At 49.4% G+C, this 19,531-nt stretch overlaps 1 protein-coding gene across 1 annotated transcript in view; it reads left to right on the top strand.

Annotated features, from left to right (window-relative positions):
* Positions 1-7,144: 7,144 nt before the first annotated feature.
* fstl5 (follistatin-like 5) overlaps positions 7,145-19,531 on the top strand; it is a gene marked incomplete at both ends in the record, with an annotated part of 35,567 nt that continues 23,180 nt past the window's right edge. The window contains 4 exons of the mRNA XM_084469166.1: positions 7,145-7,150; positions 8,017-8,090; positions 14,727-14,844; positions 18,063-18,093. Coding sequence (XP_084325292.1) covers positions 7,145-7,150; positions 8,017-8,090; positions 14,727-14,844; positions 18,063-18,093 — 229 coding nt within the window. The remainder of the gene's footprint in view (positions 7,151-8,016; positions 8,091-14,726; positions 14,845-18,062; positions 18,094-19,531) is intronic.

Genomic DNA, 19,531 nt, shown 5'->3' with positions numbered 1-19,531 from the left:
AATGAGCTTAAGAAAGCGAAGTATGCTGAGATGGCTGGAGAGGCAGCACAGCGAGGCTGGAGTACGCGACTAAGGCCTATTGAAATCGGTGCGCGGGGGTTCGTGGCTAGATCTGCTATTAGCTTGCTGACTGAACTGGGTATTTGTGGACGAAGTCTGAGGCAGGCGGTTAGTAACATGTCCGTGGCAGCAGAACGAGCAAGTGAATAAGGCTGTGGATAAGGAGAAAACATACTTCCTGGGGTTACCAAGCTAAGGTAAGCCAGATGTGCTAACGTGTGCTATTGTGCTAACGTGTTTGTTTGGTCAGGGTTAGCGGTAGGGCTAGGGGTACGAAAGGAAAGAGTGGAAAGAGTGTTTAGATGCATTAAATGTGGAAATGTGGTGGCAGCATTGAGGGGGGTGAATCCAGGACACTGGTTTCATTGTTAAGCCTTCAGGAGGTGTTGTGGGCCTAACTTAACGAAACATCTGTGAAAGAGGGTGCCCACTTGATAACCCCAATGATATTCTGCTTACTGCATACTGCTGTATTTACTGCTGTTAGTTGGGCTAGTTGTCTCGTGTTTTTGACCTTTGGTTGGTAGCTTAGTAGCCAGGGTGCTTATAAGGTTGGTTTGGTCAGGGGGGCATTGTCACTACCTGGAGCTCGCACTTAAACGGAGCCTGGGTCTGTTGAAGGTGGCATTGCTGTTTTTAGGCTGTGATAGCCATAGGATAGGTACTAGGATAGGTAATTATTTATCGTGTTTTTCACCTTTGGTTGGTAGTTTGGTAGCCAGCGTGCTTGTAAGGTTGGTTTGGACAGGGGCCTCTGAATATGTGTTTTCCTTGGATTTTGGCACAAGGGATTATAACATCTGATCCTGTGTATTAATGAAATACATACATACACACACACACACACACACACACACACACACACACACACACACACACACACACACACACACACACACACACACACACACACACACACACACACACACACACACACACACACACACCGTCCGTTGTTGGTCGACAGAATCGTCACTTCCGGGCGACGGGGATAAAAACAAACACAAGCCACCTTCAAAAGACTAGGGTAGCTTTACTTCTGCACGAAAACTCAGACCCAACACCTACCGCACCTAACCATACCGCACCTAACCACACCACACCTAACCGTACCACACCTAACCACACCTAACCGTACCTAACCATACCACACCTAACCGTACCGCACCTAAACACACCTAACTGTACCGCACCTAACCATACCACACCTAACTGTACCTAACCGCACCTAACCATACCGCACCTAAACACACCTAACCGTACTACACCTAACCGTACCGCACCTTACCATACCGCACCTAACCACACCTAACCGTACCGCACCTAACCGTACCGCACCTAACCACACCGCATCTTACCATACCTAACTGTACAGCACCTAAACGTACTACACCTAACCATACCACACCACACCTAACCGTACTACACCTAATCATACCGCACCTAACCATGCCGCACCACACCTTACCACACCTAACCGTACTGCACCTATCCATACCACATCTTAACACACCTAACCGTACCGCACCTAACCATACCACACCTAACCGTACCGCACCTAACCATACCACACCTAACTGTACCTAACCGCACCTAACCATACCGCACCTAACCATACCACACCTAAACACACCTAACCGTACTACACCTAACCGTACCGCACCTTACCATACCGCACCTAACCGTACCGCACCTAACCACACCGCATCTTACCATACCTAACTGTACAGCACCTAAACGTACTACACCTAACCATACCACACCTGACTGTACCACACCTAACCATACCACACCTAACTGTACCGCACCTAACCGTACCACACCTAACAATACCACACCTAACCCTACCGCACCTAACAATACCACACCTAACCGTACCGCACCTAACCGTACCACACCTAACCATACCACACCTAACCGTACCTAACTGTACTACACCTAACCGTACCTAACTGTACTACACCTAACTATACCGCACCTAACCACACGGCACCTGACCATACCTAACTGTACTACACCTAACCGTACCTAACTATACCACACCTAACCGTACCGCACCTAACTGTACTACACCTAACCTTACTGCACCTAACAGTACCACTCAGTGGAAACGCGCCAATGGGGACTCTTCAGGAGTAGACGAGCAGGGATAGACTGGAGGTCTTTATGTCGTTTCAGGGCATACAGAACTAAGTATGTGATATGGTATCTAAAGGAAACAAAGGCAATAAGCACCATACATTCTATAAATACAATGTACAACTATAGCTCACCGTGAAATAATAAAGGGCTCACCACGCTCAGAATGAGAAACACATTGAAACGAGGTGAGGGTGAAATCTAATTAACAGAGCAGTGACTAATGAGTGAACGGTACTGTTCTATACTGTTCTTATACAGCAACTGCACTGTTCTATTTACTGTTCTTATACATAAATGTTCTGTTCTATATATACTGTTCTTAAACATAAATGTACTATATTCTATTCTTATACATCAATGTACTGTTCTATATATACTGTTCTTCTTATACATAAATGTACTGTTCAATATATACTGTTCTTCTTATACATAAATCTACTGTTCAATATATACTGTTCTTCTTATACATAAATGTACTGTTCTATATATACTGTTCTTATACATCAATGTACTGTTCTATTTATGTTCTTATACATAAATCTACTGTTCAATATATACTGTTCTTATACATCAATGTACTATTCAATATATACTGTTCTTCTTATACATAAATGCACTGTTCTTATACATCAACGGTACTGTTCTTATATGACATAAATGTCAAATGTCAATAACAACGACTCACTTTGTCTGAACGCACTGTCCATGCGGTGGAACGAACTAGAATATTGCGCGACTTACGATCAGTGTTGCCAGATTGGGTGGGAAATCTGGCCCAACCTGGCAACACTGCTTGCGACAATGTTTATAAACGGAGAAGGACCCCACCTGGAGGTAAGGGCGACCTATTATTTGCCTGACAGAATGTACAAATGTTAATTCTGTCAGGCACAAATTTAGAACAAGTATCGTAGTGAGATGAACAGCTGGTAGCTACACATGGTAACCCTAGCTCCATGTCAACAGTAGACACATGCTAACCCTAGCTCCATGTCAACAGTAGACACATGCTAACCCTAGCTCCATGTCAACAGTAGACACATGCTAACCCTAGCTCCATGTCAACAGTAGACAGCGATAGGTATGAGAAGTATGATAGTCCAGCTGTCCGGTGACAACATGACACTAACACACCGACACTAACACACTGGCTGTTTCTGAAATGCTATACTACATACTACATACTGCATACTGACACAGTATATACTGTGCACTACATACTACTCCCCGCCCTAGTATGCAGTATAGTATGCAAATATAAACGGTTGAGCCATTTGTTCTGTTAACAATGAAAAACACACAATTACAAAAACATACGAAAGCTTATCACATCAAAATAAACAACTAATTACAACTAATTATACATTTATACATTTATGTATTTGTATTCGCCGCTCGCATTGTCCGCCATTATTTTAAATGTTCAGCGGTGCCGCGTTGCATTATGGGATACAGTATCCGACGTAGTGAGCTCTGGATGTATACTAGAATTTTTTGACCGATTAGTACATCATCCGGGTAACTGTCGCATACTGCAAAAAAACATTTTTCACGTACTGCATACTACTTACTACTTTTACGTCACGATCAGTATACGAGCAGTATGTAGTATGCCATTTCAGAAACGGCCAACGACACTATCTGAACGCGGTGAACAACTCACCAGTGAGGAGCGGGTGAGTGTTGTGATGGTGGCGGTGCGGTACCAGCAGCCGCCGCTGTGGGGCGCTGCTCCGCCCTCCGACCTACCGCTGGGGGGCGCTGCTCCACCCTCCGACCTACCGCTGGGGGGCGGTGCCCTCCACCCTCCGACCTACCGCTGGGGGGCGTTGCCCTCCGCCCGCCGACCTACCGCTGGGGGGCGCTGCTCCGCCCTCCGACCTACCGCTGGGGGGCGCTGCTTCGCCCTCCGACCTACCGCTGGGGGGCGCAGCTCGTTAGAATCCTATTTTACACGTGAACAAAAAGGTTTGCATATAATATATATATATATTTTTAAGTATCAACTAATACACGTAACCGTCTCTTACCTGATATGTAGATGTAACCGACTCTAACCTGATGACTAAACCAACACTAAAATGCTTTTTCTATGAATAATCTGAAATCAGCCCCTTTACCAACTCGCCGCAGTTCCCCTGGTGACCACCAGATGTCGCCATCCTCCCACACGCTGGGCTGACCCAGGGTGTTCAGTGTGTTAAGTGGCTCTGGGCCTTTCAGTTGGGAAAAGCATGAGATGCATTCCAACCGTGACGATCAAATAAGAATAAACAGTTGTGCTAAGTCAACACATTGTACGACCAAACTACTATGCGGTCAGATACTCTCACAACAAACCCACCGAGCAGTGGGTTTGGGCCCTCCCCCCCCCGGAGACCAGAATGGGAGGGGGGGAAATGAATTATAAACGCTGACACTGGTTTCAGGTGTTGTTGGAGAGGGGAGAGGAGAGAGGAGAGAGCAGAGCTGCAGCTGCTGAATGTCAGGCCGCCATGTTGGATACAAGCAGAGTACGCCTGGCTGAGGAGAGAGGGAGGGGGGGAGGGGGGGGTAGGGGGAAAGGGAGAGAGGAAAGAGATAATGAAAGGGGGGAGGAAGGAGAGAGGGAGGGAGAAAAGGGGAGCTGGGAGAAAAGTGGGCAGGATGAGGGAGGGAGAGAGGTGGGGTAGAGGGATGGAGGAAGGAGGGGGAGGGAGGGAGGAGCAGAGGCTGTGATTAAAGGGATTGAGGCGGAGTCTCCGCTGTCAACCGGCTGCTTCCTGAGGTTTACCTTCAGGGGGTTAAGAACCAATCAGGACCAAGCAAGACAATCAGAGAGAGATGCTACAGCTTGGTCTAGAGCCAGGGGCCCGGAACCAGGGGCCGGAGCCAGGGGTCTAGAACCAGAGGCCTAGAGCTAGGGGCCGGAATGGGGGCCTAGAGCGAGAGGCCCGGACCCAGGGGCCAAGAGCCAGGGGCCTGGAGCTAGGGGCCCGGAGCCAGCGGCCCGGAGCCAGAGGCCAGGGGTCTAGAGCCAGGGGTCTAGAGCCAGGGGCCCGGAACCAGGGGCCAAGAGCCAGCGGCCCGGAGCCATCGGCCCGGAGCCAGCGGCCCGGAGCCTGAGGCCAGGGATCTAGTGCCAGGGGCCTAGAGCCAGAGGCCCAGAAACAGGGGCCAAGAGCCAGGGGCCAAGAGCCAGGGGCCCGGAGCCAGAGGCCCGGAGCCAGAGGCCCAGAGCCAGGGGTCTAGAGCCAGGGGCCTGGAGTCGGGGGCCCGGAACTAGAGTTCTAGAGCCAGGGGTCTAGAGCCAGGGGTCTAGAGCCAGGGGCCCGTAGCCAGGGGCCTTAGACCCCAGATCTAGACCAGATCTAGACCCCATGTCTATAAAATACAGTCTAGATTAAACTACACCAGTCTAAACCAGTGTTTTTTTGAACCGGTGGTTCTCTAGACTGGTGGTTCTCCAGACCGGTGGTTCTCTAGTCCAGTACTTCTCTAGTCCAGTGCTTCTCTAGGTTGATCCAGATGGGGGTTGCAGCTCGACACAGATAACTCAAAACACTGAGAACTCAAGAACTGGCGACTCCTCAAACTTCGGCCGATACCATCGAAAATGTAATCTATAGAAAAGTGTGTTTTCTGACCTTAAGGTAGTAAATGTCAAAATAATGATTTTGGCTAAAAAGAAAGAACCCAAGAACCAGTCTGACATTCTGTGGAGCGTTGGGGTGTTCAATCAGAGGCCGACCTTTACAGCCTGCAGTACCTCTGGTCCGCCGCCAGGGGGCATCTGGGCGGATTAAAGGCCCATTCACACCCTACAGTAAATACAACCCTTTCGTCTGGTCCCGGAGGTCATTTCGTCCGTCAGTGGGTCCGTCGCCTCTGAACTTATGAATCCGGAGTGCTCCGGACAAAACAGAGCAATACCACCGGAAATTGAGCCGGCAGTATAGAGTCAAAAGTCCAATCATTTGCGTATAATATCTGATATGTATAATATCTGATATGTATATATATTTTGTATTTTACGTTTTATACCTATATTATATTGTATACAGTACCTGACCTTTTTATGTTATTGTTCATTGTGACAGACCAAACTCCACCCCCTGAGTGACAGACCAAACTCCACCCCCTGAGTGACAGACCAAACTCCACCTCCTGAGTGACAGACCAAACTCCACCCCCTGAGTGACAGACCAAACTCCACCCCCTTAGTGACAGACCAAACTCCACCCCCTGAGTGACAGACCAAACTCCACCCCCTGAGTGACAGACCAAACTCCACCCCCTGAGTGACAGACCAAACTCCACCCCCTGAGTGACAGACCCTCCTCTTTAACGAAGTCCTCAGGGCCGATCAATGCTCCAACACAACCCTTCTGCTGACCGGCTCTTTGTTGGGAAATTTGATATCTCTGCTCTGAGATCCACTTCAGAAACACTTTCCCGCTGAGAAGGGTTTGGTTTGATCTCCTATTGCTGTAAGAGTTGGTAAAACATAAAGAAACTGCAATGTTTATGAGGAATAAGGAAAATACAGACTACGACTTCAGATAGAGTAAGATAGGAGAGTAGGGAAGAGGAGGGAAGGCTGGAGTCACATTGTCAGGAGACCAAGAGAGACCAGGAAAGAGGAGAGACCAGGAGAGATCAGGAGACCAGGAGAGAGGAAAGACCAGGTTGTATGTGTGTGTGTGTGTGTGTGTGTGTGTGCGCTTGTATGTGTGTGTGTACTACTAGTGCTACTACTAGTACTACAGTACTACATAAGTAATCGTACTACAGTATGACTAGTACTACAGTACTTATTTGTACTGTAGTACAAATAGTACAGCTGTCACCCAGTAGGTGGACTACCTCGTAGCTATCTAATCATGTAGCTAGTAAGGTCCGTAGGTAGCTAACCCCATCGTTAGCTAACCCATTAGGTAGCCATATCTCCAGGTAGCTAACCATGTGGGTAGCTAGGCCTTAAGCTAGCTCACGCGTAGGGTTAAGATAAGGGTGAAGCTAACCCTAGCCCTGTAGCTAACCCCATGGATAACCATTCTCCACCTGCTGGCCCAGTGTTGACCACAACAGAAACAGGATTCAGCTGCTTTAGAGACTATGAGGACGTGTTAATGAACCCATGAGGACGTGTTGATGAACCCATGAGGACGTGTTGATGAACACATGAGGACGATGATTTAAATAATGGCCACGCTCTGGACAGCTGACACCTCTAGATGAACCACTGAACACACACACACACACACACACACACACACACACACACACACACACACACACACACACACACACACACACACACACACACACACACACACACACACACACACACACACACACACACACACACACACACACACACACACACACACACACACACACACACACACACACACACACACACACACACACACACACACACACACACACACGGTCCTGAAGCACCGTCTCTAGAAGTCTAGAACTCTTCGCGGGCTAATCGATTGCGGCGTCACCTCGGCGGAGCGGCGCGCGGGAACGCTCGCGCCAACAGCATCACGTGTCATCAGCGTGACGCGCTCTGTGATTAATGACAACTCCGCGCGCTGTCGCTGTTATCATCGATTAGTGATTTATTAAAACAGAATACATCAACAATAAGCTCAGAGGATATAAAGTTATAGTTTGATATTAGACGCTTTGTGATTGGCCGAGAGGCGAGCCGTGGCGGGAAGGAAAGAGAGGGAAACCAACGGACACACGGGAACGCGCCGGCAGAGCGGCCTGTGATTGGCTCTCCCGGTGATTGTATGTAAATCCGTGGGGACGGAGCAGCGCGCGGAGGGGGTGGAGGAGGTGGAGGAGGTGGAGGAGGAGCACTCGGGACCGGACGGCAGCGAGCAGAGACGGTGAGGAGCTCTCCTCTCCGGTGGATCTAACGGATTAACCTTATCGATCACATGTTATTGAACACATGTAATTATTAGACCGACTGTCCCAAGACTTCACGACCGGGCAAAACAACCAAACTACCGGATTACCTCCGTTATCCGCGGACTGCGAGGTAAGACCCACAGACCGTTTTGTGTGTGTGTGTGTGTGTGTGTGTGTGTGTGTGTGTGTGTGTGTGTGTGTGTGTGTGTGTGTGTGTGTGCGTGTGCGTGCGTGTGCGTGCGTGTGTGTGCGTGTGTGTGTGTGTGTGTGTGTGTGTGTGTGTGTGTGTTCTCTTGGTGTAGTGAATAACGACCCGTCAACCGGAACCCACTGCGAGTCGACAAGGTCAAGGTCCGCCGGGTCCGTCCGGGGCTAGACCGGGTCTGTCCCGGGTCTAGACTGGGTCCGTCCCGGGTCCGTCCCGGGTCTAGACTGGGTCTGTCCAGGTCTAGACTGGGTCTGTCCCGGGTCCGTCCCGGGTCTAGACCGGGTCCGTCCGGGTCTAGACCGGGTCCGTCCCGGGTCTAGACTGGGTCTGTCCCGGGTCCGTCCCGGGTCTAGACCGGGTCTGTCCAGGTCTAGACTGGGTCTGTCCCGGGTCCGTCCCGGGTCTAGACCGGGTCTGTCCTGGGTCTAGACTGCGTCTGTCCCAGGTCCGTCCTGGGTCTAGACCGGGTCTGTCCCGGGCCAGGGTCCGCGTCTCCCGGTAATCCCCGGTTGACCCGTGGCTCCGGGAGGATTACCGCTACTCTGGTTCATCCTCTGCCTTGCGCCGAGCCGCAGATTGCCGCGTCCGTCTGGTTCACATCATACTAGACCCTGGACCCCCTGGACCCCCTGGACCCCCTGAGGACCAGTCCTCAGCTCTAGACCCCCCACCGCTCTGTCGGCCTGCAGCCGGGGTCTAGGGGGTCTTGGAGCCTCTCTCTCTTCTTCTCTCCCTCTCTGTCTCTCTCTCTCTCTCTCTCTCTCTCTCTCTCTCTCTCTGTCTCTGTCTTTCTGTCTCTCTCTCTCTCTCTCTCTTTTTCTCTGTCGCTCGCTCTCTCACTCCCTCTCTCTGTCTATCGGTCTCTCTCTCTCCCGCTCTCTGTCTCTGTCTCTCTCTCTCTCTCTCTCACTCTCTCTCTGTCTATCGGTGTCTCTCTCTCTCTCTCTCCCTCTCTCTCTCTCTCTCTCTCTCTCTCTCTCTCACTCTCTCACACCCTCTCTGTCTCTCGGTCTCTCTCGCTCTCTCTCTGTCTCTCTCACTCTCTCACTCTTTCTCTCTCTCTGTCTATCGGTCTCTCTCTCTCTCTCTCTGTGCTTCAAGGTAAGCGCTGTGATGGCTCACCTGGTGCACTAGCTTATGGGGAAACTGTGGTTTTACACGATGACAGTGGGTTCCCGACAATGACAGTGTGTTGCGGTGGTGTATTTAATGCAACAGAAGCTTGTCATTTTAATTAAAGAGTAATCAACGTCCCAGGGGGCTAAATTCAGGACAGTAAAAACATGCTGGCAGTGTGTATTTCACAATAAAATCTGTTGAGTGCAGTATTGGCTTTGAAACAATAAAAGTGTGATGGAAGCATTGTGAATCTAGGACAGTGAAACATGTTAACATTGTATTGAATGTCTCTAGCACAATAAAATCCTTTGGAAGTCATTGTCGGACTACAAAAGTTGGTTTTAGTGAATTTCGGATGATAAAGGCTTGTTGGAAGTATCAATGTTTTTTCTACGTTAAAACATTAACACAAAAGCATTAATGTTGGAAGACATTTTTATCATATCCCTTATATTATTTATAAAAGATCTAGACACAGAGGATGAATCACTAACATCGTGTTCTGTTGTTAACGTCATTAAGACCTCGTCATTAACGTCATTAACACCTTGACGAAAACTAAAACACACTATGGAAGTATTTCATATTCAAGACACTTAAAACCTTTTCAAACCGGACCATGATGCTACTGTACTCTATGACAGTCAGTTGCACTATTTTATATATATATATTATATTTATATAATATTTACACAGTTCTTACACTAGAATTTAGTAATGTTAAGACTTGAATCTGTTATTGCTATCTTCATTATCAGGTTGCTATACTAACAGAGCGGCTACACGAAGGAGCACTAGACGGTTGTCATGCTAACGTAGCAGCTACAGGAAGGAGCACTAGACGGTTGTCATGCTAACGTAGCGGCTACAGGAAGGAGCACTAGACGGTTGTCATGCTAACGTAGCGGCTACAGGAAGGAGCACTAGACGGTTGTCATGCTAACGTAGCGGCTACAGGAAGGAGCACTAGACGGTTGTCATGCTAACGTAGCGGCTACAGGAAGGAGCACTAAACGGTTGTCATGCTAACGTAGCGGCTACAGGAAGGAGCACTAGACGGTTGTCATGCTAACGTAGAGGCTACAGGAAGGAGCACTAGACGGTTGTCATGCTAATGTAGCGGTTACAGGAAGGAGCACTAGACGGTTGTCATGCTAATGTAGTGGCTACAGGAAGGAGCACTAGACGGTTGTCATGCTAATGTAGTGGCTACAGGAAGGAGCACTAGACGGTTGTCATGCTAACGTAGTGGCTACAGGAAGGAGCACTAGAGGGTTGTCATGCTAACGTAGCGCCTACAGGAAGGAGCACTAGAGGATTGTTATTAGAGATGCTCCGATTGATCGGACGCCGATCATGATAGGCCGATATTGGATGTTAATCGGAGAACCCCAAAAGCGCTGATCAAAAAAGTGATCACTTCATGTAAATTACTTGTGTTGAGCGACATGTCCGTCATAGGGGATCCAAAGAGAAAAAATAAAGAGTCTATTGGAACAGAAACAAGTCCTTGCCACGTATCCAGATTATATATAAAAGATATGGAAGATTCCCATTCCCCTGCCATTCTGTGATCGGCAGTGATCGGCAATCGGCAGATCATGATTTTGGTGATCAGTAATCGGTGATCGGGCCCAAAAATGCTGATCAGAGCATTTCTAGTTGTTATGCTACTTAGCGGCTACAGGAAGGAGCACTAGAGGGTTGTTATGCTACGTAGAGGTTGAGCGTTAGCTGGAGTGTACTAAATATCAGTAACATTCTCTCAGGTTCTCATGGATCTCAGCTGCTTCCACCTAGCTGGTATTGTCTTATTAAACATATAATCAGTGATACTAGTGTATCACCGTATTATATAACTGTACATGGCCAGTCCCTACGCTCTATCTCACTCACACCCTGTACAGCTGGGTCTGTGTCTCAGGGGGTTGTGTTGATGTGTGTGTGTGTGTGTGCGCGTGTGTGTTGATGCATGTGTGTGTTGATGCATGTGTATGTGTGTGTGTCTGTTGATGTGTGTGTGTGTGTGTGTGTGTGTGTGTGTGTGTGTGTGTGTGTGTGTAGTGTTGATGTGTGTTTGTTTGTGTGTGTGTGTGTGTGTGTGTGTTGATGTGTGTGTGTGTGTGTGTGTTGATGTGTGTGTGTGTGTGTGTGTGTGTAGTGGTTAAATCACAACAGCAGGGCTGTTGAGCCATTAGCAGGAACAGCATGCAGACTCTGATCAGCTAAGTGGTCTGTGTGTCTGCGTGTGTGCGTGGGTGTGTGTGTGTGTCTGTGTGTGTGTGTGTGTGTGTGTGTGTGTGTGTGTGTGTGTTGTGGCTCCAGGGTGGTCTGTCTGTTGGTAGTACCCGGTCTGAGCTGCTCTGTGATCGGCTGCTCTGTGATCGGCTGCTCTGGGATCCCTCCAGGGGGAGGGCGGGAGTGAACGCCAGGAGAGGGTGGAACCAATGAAAAGGACAACAAGTTGTGATGCGACGGGCGTCGGTCTGATCCGATTAGCCTTCATTCAGGGCTATCGATTGGTCAACCTCTTCTAACGATAATGAGGAGGAGCATCATGGTAAAAAGCTTCTGAAGACACACAACTTTACATTTCATCCTGAAGCTAAGCCCACTCGCTAGCTGGTTTAGCCTCCAAGCTAGAAGCTAGCCCCAATAGTCAACAATAATCCAATGACTCTAGTTGGTATTTATCATTTAATTTAGATGTGTGTGTGTTTGTGTGTGTGTCAGTGGCGGCTGGTGGTTTTTAAAGTGAGGGAGGAAGGACTGCATGCTTGGTTGCCATTGGCCTGCTTCCACTGTTAGTGGCGTATGGTGGCATAAGTATGTGAGACTCAAGTTGTTTCAGGGTGTTTTGATGATCTACAAAGTAGCAGGGAGGAATAATTATGTGAATAAAATTGATACAAATCCACTAATGGCAGCATTGTACTTTGAAAGTTGGTGGGCAGCATGTCTTGGACTATAAGGGCAGAAGGAAAGGATGCAAAGCCAATTAGTCAAATCAGGCCTACTCTTGATTTGTAAAACTAAATAAATATCTATCATTAATAAATACCTATCATTGGGCCTATTTTTGCCCTCAATGACTGAAGCTATTGGTTGTAATTTGGCTATGTTTATTTTCAGCTACAATTGTTTTAAGAAAAATTAAGACACAAGACCAAAAGTGATGCCATTTAAAATTCATCATGCTCTGAATCATTCACTAACATCCTTTCCACAATATCAAACAGAACGGTCAGAGTAACAAACAATCAAAAGAACAAGAACATTATTTCACAACTATTTACATTGGCTGTAAGCCTAACATTGTTTGAGGCAAATGTGGATGTTAATGGATGTTTCAGAATGTTGGTCATGGTGTTAAGCCAATTAAGATTGAGGGACTTGTGTTGCAAAGATATTAGTGACCTGGTCACTAATATTTTTTAAGGGATTTCAGAATAACGGCGTGTGTAGCTCCACGTTTTCGCCACTCTTTCAGACGGCTTGGTAACCTAACAGAGGAGTGTCGAAAAAAAAGCGAACAGAGCCACACTGTACTGCAATGAACAGTAGCACACCGCTCGGTGGAAACGAGGCATACGACTGAGCGGGTTTGTTGGTTCTCGTAGCCTAGACTTGAGGGGATAACCCCTCCCTCCGAGCTGCTCCATAGCCAGGGCTCCTGCTTATTGGTTCATAGCGCAGCCAGGGCTCCTGCTTATTGGTTCATTGCACAGCCAGGACTCCTTATTGGTTCATAGCGCAGCCAGGGCTCCAGCCTATTTGTGAATAGACGTTGGCGCGATACAGATCCCTTTGTCCCTAGTCACACACCCTCTCTCCCATAGAGTGGCAAAGTCCTGCCCCTTCCGACCCTATGGGACCTATGAGATCGTAAAATATGAATGGGTTTCAATGCAGAGAAAGTAATTATTTTCTGGTCCCAGTCTTTATATGCCCCGGATCACACATATGTTGTTTGTGGATTTAAATGATCATTTTTCACGTCAAGAGTTTGACCATTCAAGAGTTTGACCATTTATTGTGCAGTTAAAGGCTGTAGAGAAACACAATGAGAAAGACTACATGTATGTGACATCACGCTCCCTGCGACTGGCGTGGATAAGGCCGGCAATCTCCCCATCGGTATATCTGAAACTCTCCACATGCCCCGACTTCTAATGGTTTTCACCTCCTTCGATGTGGTTATCCTCCCCTTGGAAAAAAGCGGTGAAGTGGAGCAGAGAGATCGCCATGTCTGTACCAGAGTTCCAAGTGTGGGTAGTGATGTATATCATTCGCATCGAGAGCAGCGAAGAGCTGTAGTTCACAAAGTGGCCTCACACAAAACCTTACATTACTTACATACAACATTATCACATTATCAAACTTCTTCACAATAAATTGTAGTTTTCTTTGCATGAAAAATCAATTAAATCCACAAACAACATATGTGTAATCCGTAATGTAATGTGCCTCCATGAAATGCCGCAAGAAAGCTGGGAGATTTACGACTTACGACTAGCATGTACTGGCATACCATACAAATGGATAGCACCATTATTTACCGGCCGCCAACACTGCCGGGGAATTGAATAGGAATCAATGGAGGCTGAGGGAGGAACGTCCTCGGGCAGTAATTGCCAATAGGTGATAAGGGGTGGTAAATAATGTCCCTTTACCCAGGGAAACGAACATTACATATACAAAGGCATTAAAGAAGTCATATTTAAGGGCATTAATTCATTACAGTAGTCTGGGCAATGTGTGTGTGTGTGTGTGTGTGTGTGTGTGTGTGTGTGTGTGTGTGCGTGTGTGCGTGTTTGTGTATGTGCGTCTGTGTGTGTGTTAGTGTGTGTTAGTGTGTGTGTCAGTATGTGTGTCTGTGTGTGTGTGTGTGTGTGTGTGTGTGTGTGTGTGTGTGTGTGTGTGTGTGTGTGCATGTGTGTCAATGTGTGTGTCAGTGTGTGTGTGTGTGTGGGTCAGTGTGTGTGCGTGTGTGTGTCAGTGTGTGTGTGTGCGTCAGTGTGTGTGTTTGTGTGTTTGTCAGTGTGTGTGTGTGTGTTTGTGTCAGTGTGTGGGTTTCCTATATGGTATAACTGCGGTTTTTGGGGTCCAGATTAACGATGAGAGTGACGTCATCCCAGCAGGGAGCCAAGCTCTAAGCTACTGTTACCGTGGCGATCCTGGCGTCAGAAGCCCCTCCCTTAGGGGGGTTTCTCTGCTGTCCTCTCTGGACCCTCCCCCTGACTCCCCCCTGACTCCTCTCCCCTCCCTGTTTCTCCCTCCTCAGCACCAGACCCATGGGGATGGAGGGCTGGTTACCGGCAGCGACGGTGCTGATGGGCGTGGTCCTGGTGGCTGCGCGGCCCGCCGAGGACGGAGCCCCCACGGTCAGGTTCAGGCACAAGGTAACAGCCAATCACAGCCCTCAGGGTAACAGCCAATCACAGCCCTCAGGGTAACAGCCAAACACAGCCCCCAAGGTTATAGCCAATCACAGCCCTCAAGGTAACAGCCAATCACAGCCCTCAGGGTAACAGCCAATCACAGCCCTCAAGGTAAAAGCCAATCACAGCCCTCAAGGTAACAGCCAATCACAGCCCTCAAGGTAACAGCCAATCACAGCCCTCAGGGTAACCCCCCCTGCCAATCACAGACCTCAAGGTAACAGCCACTCACAGTCCTCAGGGTAACCCCCCTGCCAATCACAGACCCATGGGGATGGAGGGCTGGTTACCGGCAGCGACGGTGCTGATGGGCATGGTCCTGGCGGCCTGGCTGATGGCTCCTCTCTAGAGCTGAAGGCTCCTCTCTAGAGCTGATGGCTCCTCTAGAGCTGAAGGCTCCTCTCCTTGTTCCTCTCTGAAGGCTCCTCTCTAGAACTAAAGACTCCTCTCTAGAGCTGAAAGCTCCTCTAGAGCTGAAGGCTCCTCTCTCCTCGCTCCTCTCTGAAGGCTCCTCTCTAGAGCTGAAGGCTCCTCTCTCCTCGCTCCTCTCTGAAGGCTCCTCTCTAGAGCTGAAGGCTCCTCTCGAGAGCGTTCAGCTCTCGAGAGGAGCCTTCAGTTCCCATTATTGGCGGGTGAGTTACCCTGAGGGCTGTGATTGGCTGTTAACTTGAGGGCTGTGATTGGTGGGGGGGCTACCCTGAGGGCTGTGATTGGTGGGGGAGTAACCTTGAGACGAGCTGTGCTCTGCATCTCATGAAGAACCCAGCCAGGGATTTCTGCTTTGATTTGTTTTGTTGGCCGTACTGAGGTGTGGAGATGGGTTGATGGATCAATTAGAGTGATGTGGGGGAGATGGGGGAGATGGGGGAGAAGGGAGAGGCAGCAGCGCCTGCAGCACGTCACATGATATTTCCCATGAGGCCTGGTGGCTGCTTGCAGGTAAACACGGCCCTCCTGCTGGGCAACGAGACACTCAACACACACAAAGCCCCCCCCAAGGAGGGAGATAACAGACCACAGCAGGGGGGAGGGGGGGAGGAGGGAGTAGGGAGAGAAAGAGGAAGAGAGGGAGGAGGGAGTGTTTAGCCTGATAAGTTGGTGTTCAGTCAGAAGGACAAACTGCGAGCAGATTAATATCTTTACCTGAAGACCAGGACACATCAGATCACCTCCTCTCATCGGAGAGGGGGGAGAGGGGAGAGAGAGGGGGGAGAGAGGGGGGAGAGAGGGGGGAGAGGGGTGAGAGGGGAGAGGGGGGAAAGAGGAGAGAGGGGCAAGAGGGGAGAGAGGGGGGGGGGGGAGAGGGGATAAAGAGGAGAGAGAGGGGAGAGAGGGGAGAGAGGGGATAGAGGAGAGAGAGAGGGGCAAGAGAGAGAGAGAGAGAGAGACAGAGAGAGAGAGAGAGAGAGAGCGAGCATGGCCCGGTCACGGGGGGGGGGCTCTCAGACCCTGATGAGGAGGAGGACAGGACCGATCAGCCTGGATGGAGCAAATCTAGATTAACACTAATCTGAGAGAGAAAGAGAGAGAGAGAGACCATCCAGTCATGCTGGTCAGGTGATCATCCTGTTGTCCAGCTGGTCAGAGCTAGACCTTCCGAGGGCTTCTGGGTAATTCTCTCATCCAGCCAATCAGGTGTGAGCTTTACAGCAGTCTGCCGTCTCTCCTGCCTGCTCCTCCCAAACCAGTCAGGAAGCTCTGCTGGGAGACCAGGGATTCTCACCAGCAACCACTAACCAACCTCCTGCTAAGCACTCACCACTAACCAACCCCCCGTTAACCATATACCAACCTCACGCTAACCACCACCCTGTCCCCTCAGCACTAACTAACCCCCACTTACCAACCCCGCACTAACCAACCCCTCACTAACCAACCCCCCACTATCCACCAACCTGTCCCCTCAGCACTAACTAACCCCCCACTAACCAACCCCCACTAACCAGGCAGTGGATCCTCAGAACAGAGGAACAAGCAGAGACTGGCAACAGAAGAGATCAGTGTAATCCTTGAGAGGGGAAAGCTTTATTTAAACTGATGACATAACGGTTATTATCCCCATCTCCCCTCGACACGTTGTCAACATCAACACAGATTAACCAACAGCGAGGGGGAGGAGCCTCCAGACATCCAGAGGCGGAGCTCTGCTGGGTGTCCCCCAGCTCTCCTATTAAAACACAACAGCGCTAGCAGCACAGTGCTAGGAGCATCAGTCCAGCGCTAGCAGCATCAGCACTAGCAGCCTCAGCGCTAGGAGCATCAGCGCTAGCAGCCTCAGCGCTAGCAGCACAGTTCTAGGAGCATCAGCGCTACCAGCCTCAGCGCTAGCAGCACAGCGCTAGCAGCCTCAGCGCTAGGAGCATCAGCGCTAGCAGCCTCAGCGCTAGCAGCACAGTGCTAGGAGCATCAGCGCTAGGAGCATCAGCGCTACCAGCCTCAGCGCTAGCAGCACAGCGCTAGGAGCATCAGCGCTAGGAGCATCAGCGCTAGCAGCACAGCGCTAGCAGCATCCGCCCTGAGGCTGGTGGAGGCTCAAGGTCAGCCTGTTAGCCCCCCGTCTACGGTGCTATGCTATCGAAAACTAGCACTATGCATGAGCACTTGGCTAATGAGGTGTCACAGAGCGCTGACACCGACTGCTGTGTTTGTGCAGCGATGGGCGGCCCTCAGCCCAGGGGCCCCTCAGCTCAGGGCCTGCTACTGCTTTATGCATCCAGTACAACATCACCCAGTCAGACACCACCCAGTCGTGTGTGGATAGTTGAAGCAGCCTCACCTGGCCGGTTTGACTGGACCCTGGGGCTGGTGAGGCTGTGTGCCCCGGTCAGACCAGCATCACACACCCTCAGGAGCCCTCCTGCATGGCAGCATGGACCAGGCCATGTGTCAATAATACACACATGAAGGGCTCCCCCCCACCCTGCGTCCGGTCTGAGGAGCCCTGTGGAGTCATCCAGGTGGCGTGTTGCCGTGGACTTACCTACGATGGACCTGACCTGACCTCTGACCCCGGTGACCAGCCCATGCTCTAATGAGTTCATCACATTATCACATGACGAGGGCCTGTGGTTGAATCTCACTGGTCGAGAACAAAGGAATCGAGCTGATGTGTTGGTGTAGTTTGTTATTAGTCCGAGTTCTAAGCATTGTTTTCTCTTGTTTTCTCTTTCCTCTTGTAGGATGGGACCTCTGCCGCCCTCAGGATTAACAGTAAGTCCTGTTTCCTAGATCTCTGCTTTAATCTTGTAAACAGAGCCTCGTTAACGGAGCCTCGTCACCAGAGCCTCAATAACAGAGCCTCGTTAACAGAGCCTCGTTAACGGAGCCTTGTCACCAGAGCTTTGTTAACAGAGCCTTGTTAACGGAGCCTCGTCACCAGAGCTTTGTTAACAGAGCCTTGTTAACGGAGCCTCGTCACCAGAGCTTCATTAACAGAGCCTTGTTAACGGAGCCTCGTCACCAGAGCCTCAATAACAGAGCCTTGTTACCAGAGCCTCATTAACGGTGCCTCTTCACTAGAGCCTCATTACCAAAGCCTCGTTAGCAGAGCCTTGTTACAAGAGCCTCGTTAACAGAGCCTCGTTAACAGAGCCTCGTTAACAGCCTCATTACCAGAGGCTCATTACCAGAGTCTCATTACAGGAGCCTCGTCACCAGAGCCTCATTACCAGAACGTTGTTAGTGTGCCGATGTGTCTCTGTGTTCAGAATCCTCTCAGCGCTGGTTTGTTTGTTTTTTGTTATCAGTACATGACGATTTCTGGAACGTAGAACTTATTTTAACTCTTTATACTACTTCAAAGATCTGGAATTTAAGACTGATTTTAAGATATTTATTCCATCCAAAGTCTTATCAAGCCCCTGTCACAAAGACCTGGTCCTCATGAGACAAAGACCTGGTCCTCCATGAGACAAAGACCTGGTCCTCATGAGACAAAGACCTGGTCCTCCATGAGACAAAGACCTGGTCCTCATGAGACAAAGACCTGGTCCTCATGAGACAAAGACCTGGTCCTCCATGAGACAAAGACCTGGTCCTCCATGTCATGAGCCATGACACCATGAGTCCAAAAAGACTCTGGGGTTTAAACCATGTATGTATCCCATGATGCATTGCTTCCCCATGAACCCTAACCCTAACCACAGCAATCCCCTCCCCGTTGGTTATGTCAGTGGATACTGTGGAACGGATGGAATGGATGTCCATTACGAAGTGATGAATAATGTATTCATATGAACCTAGAATAGGTTTGAAACGAGGCGTTCAGCAGATCTTCCTCCTCTCCATAAATACTGCATCCTCCCCTTCTCACGACGAGTTTCAAAGTGTACATGAAAGATTTGAGGAGCTGGAGGAGTTTTGAGGAGTTATTTGGAGAAGAAAAGAGAGAACGATGTTCACAGGTTTACAATTCATAAGGCAATTTTCTGTGGGACTTTAATGTTCATTTTTCAACTTTGATTGCTAAACCCAACATGAAGATGGGTCCTCCTCCATATTCTATTGTACGGTTATTTTACACAACAACATGTTAGTGTGCAGCCCACTCATGTACCAACAAACATCTCCACACAAAAGAGCAATATTCAAATCATCAAGGAGGAGAAGAGCAGAGGAGAGCAGGAGAGAGGAGGAGAGTGGAGAGGAT

The sequence above is a fragment of the Micromesistius poutassou genome (assembly GCF_964030765.1).
Source record: "Micromesistius poutassou genome assembly, chromosome: 6".
Lineage (NCBI taxonomy): Eukaryota > Metazoa > Chordata > Actinopteri > Gadiformes > Gadidae > Micromesistius > Micromesistius poutassou.
The sequence above is the reverse complement of the archived record's forward strand: the minus strand, read 5'-3'. Positions and strand labels throughout refer to the sequence as shown.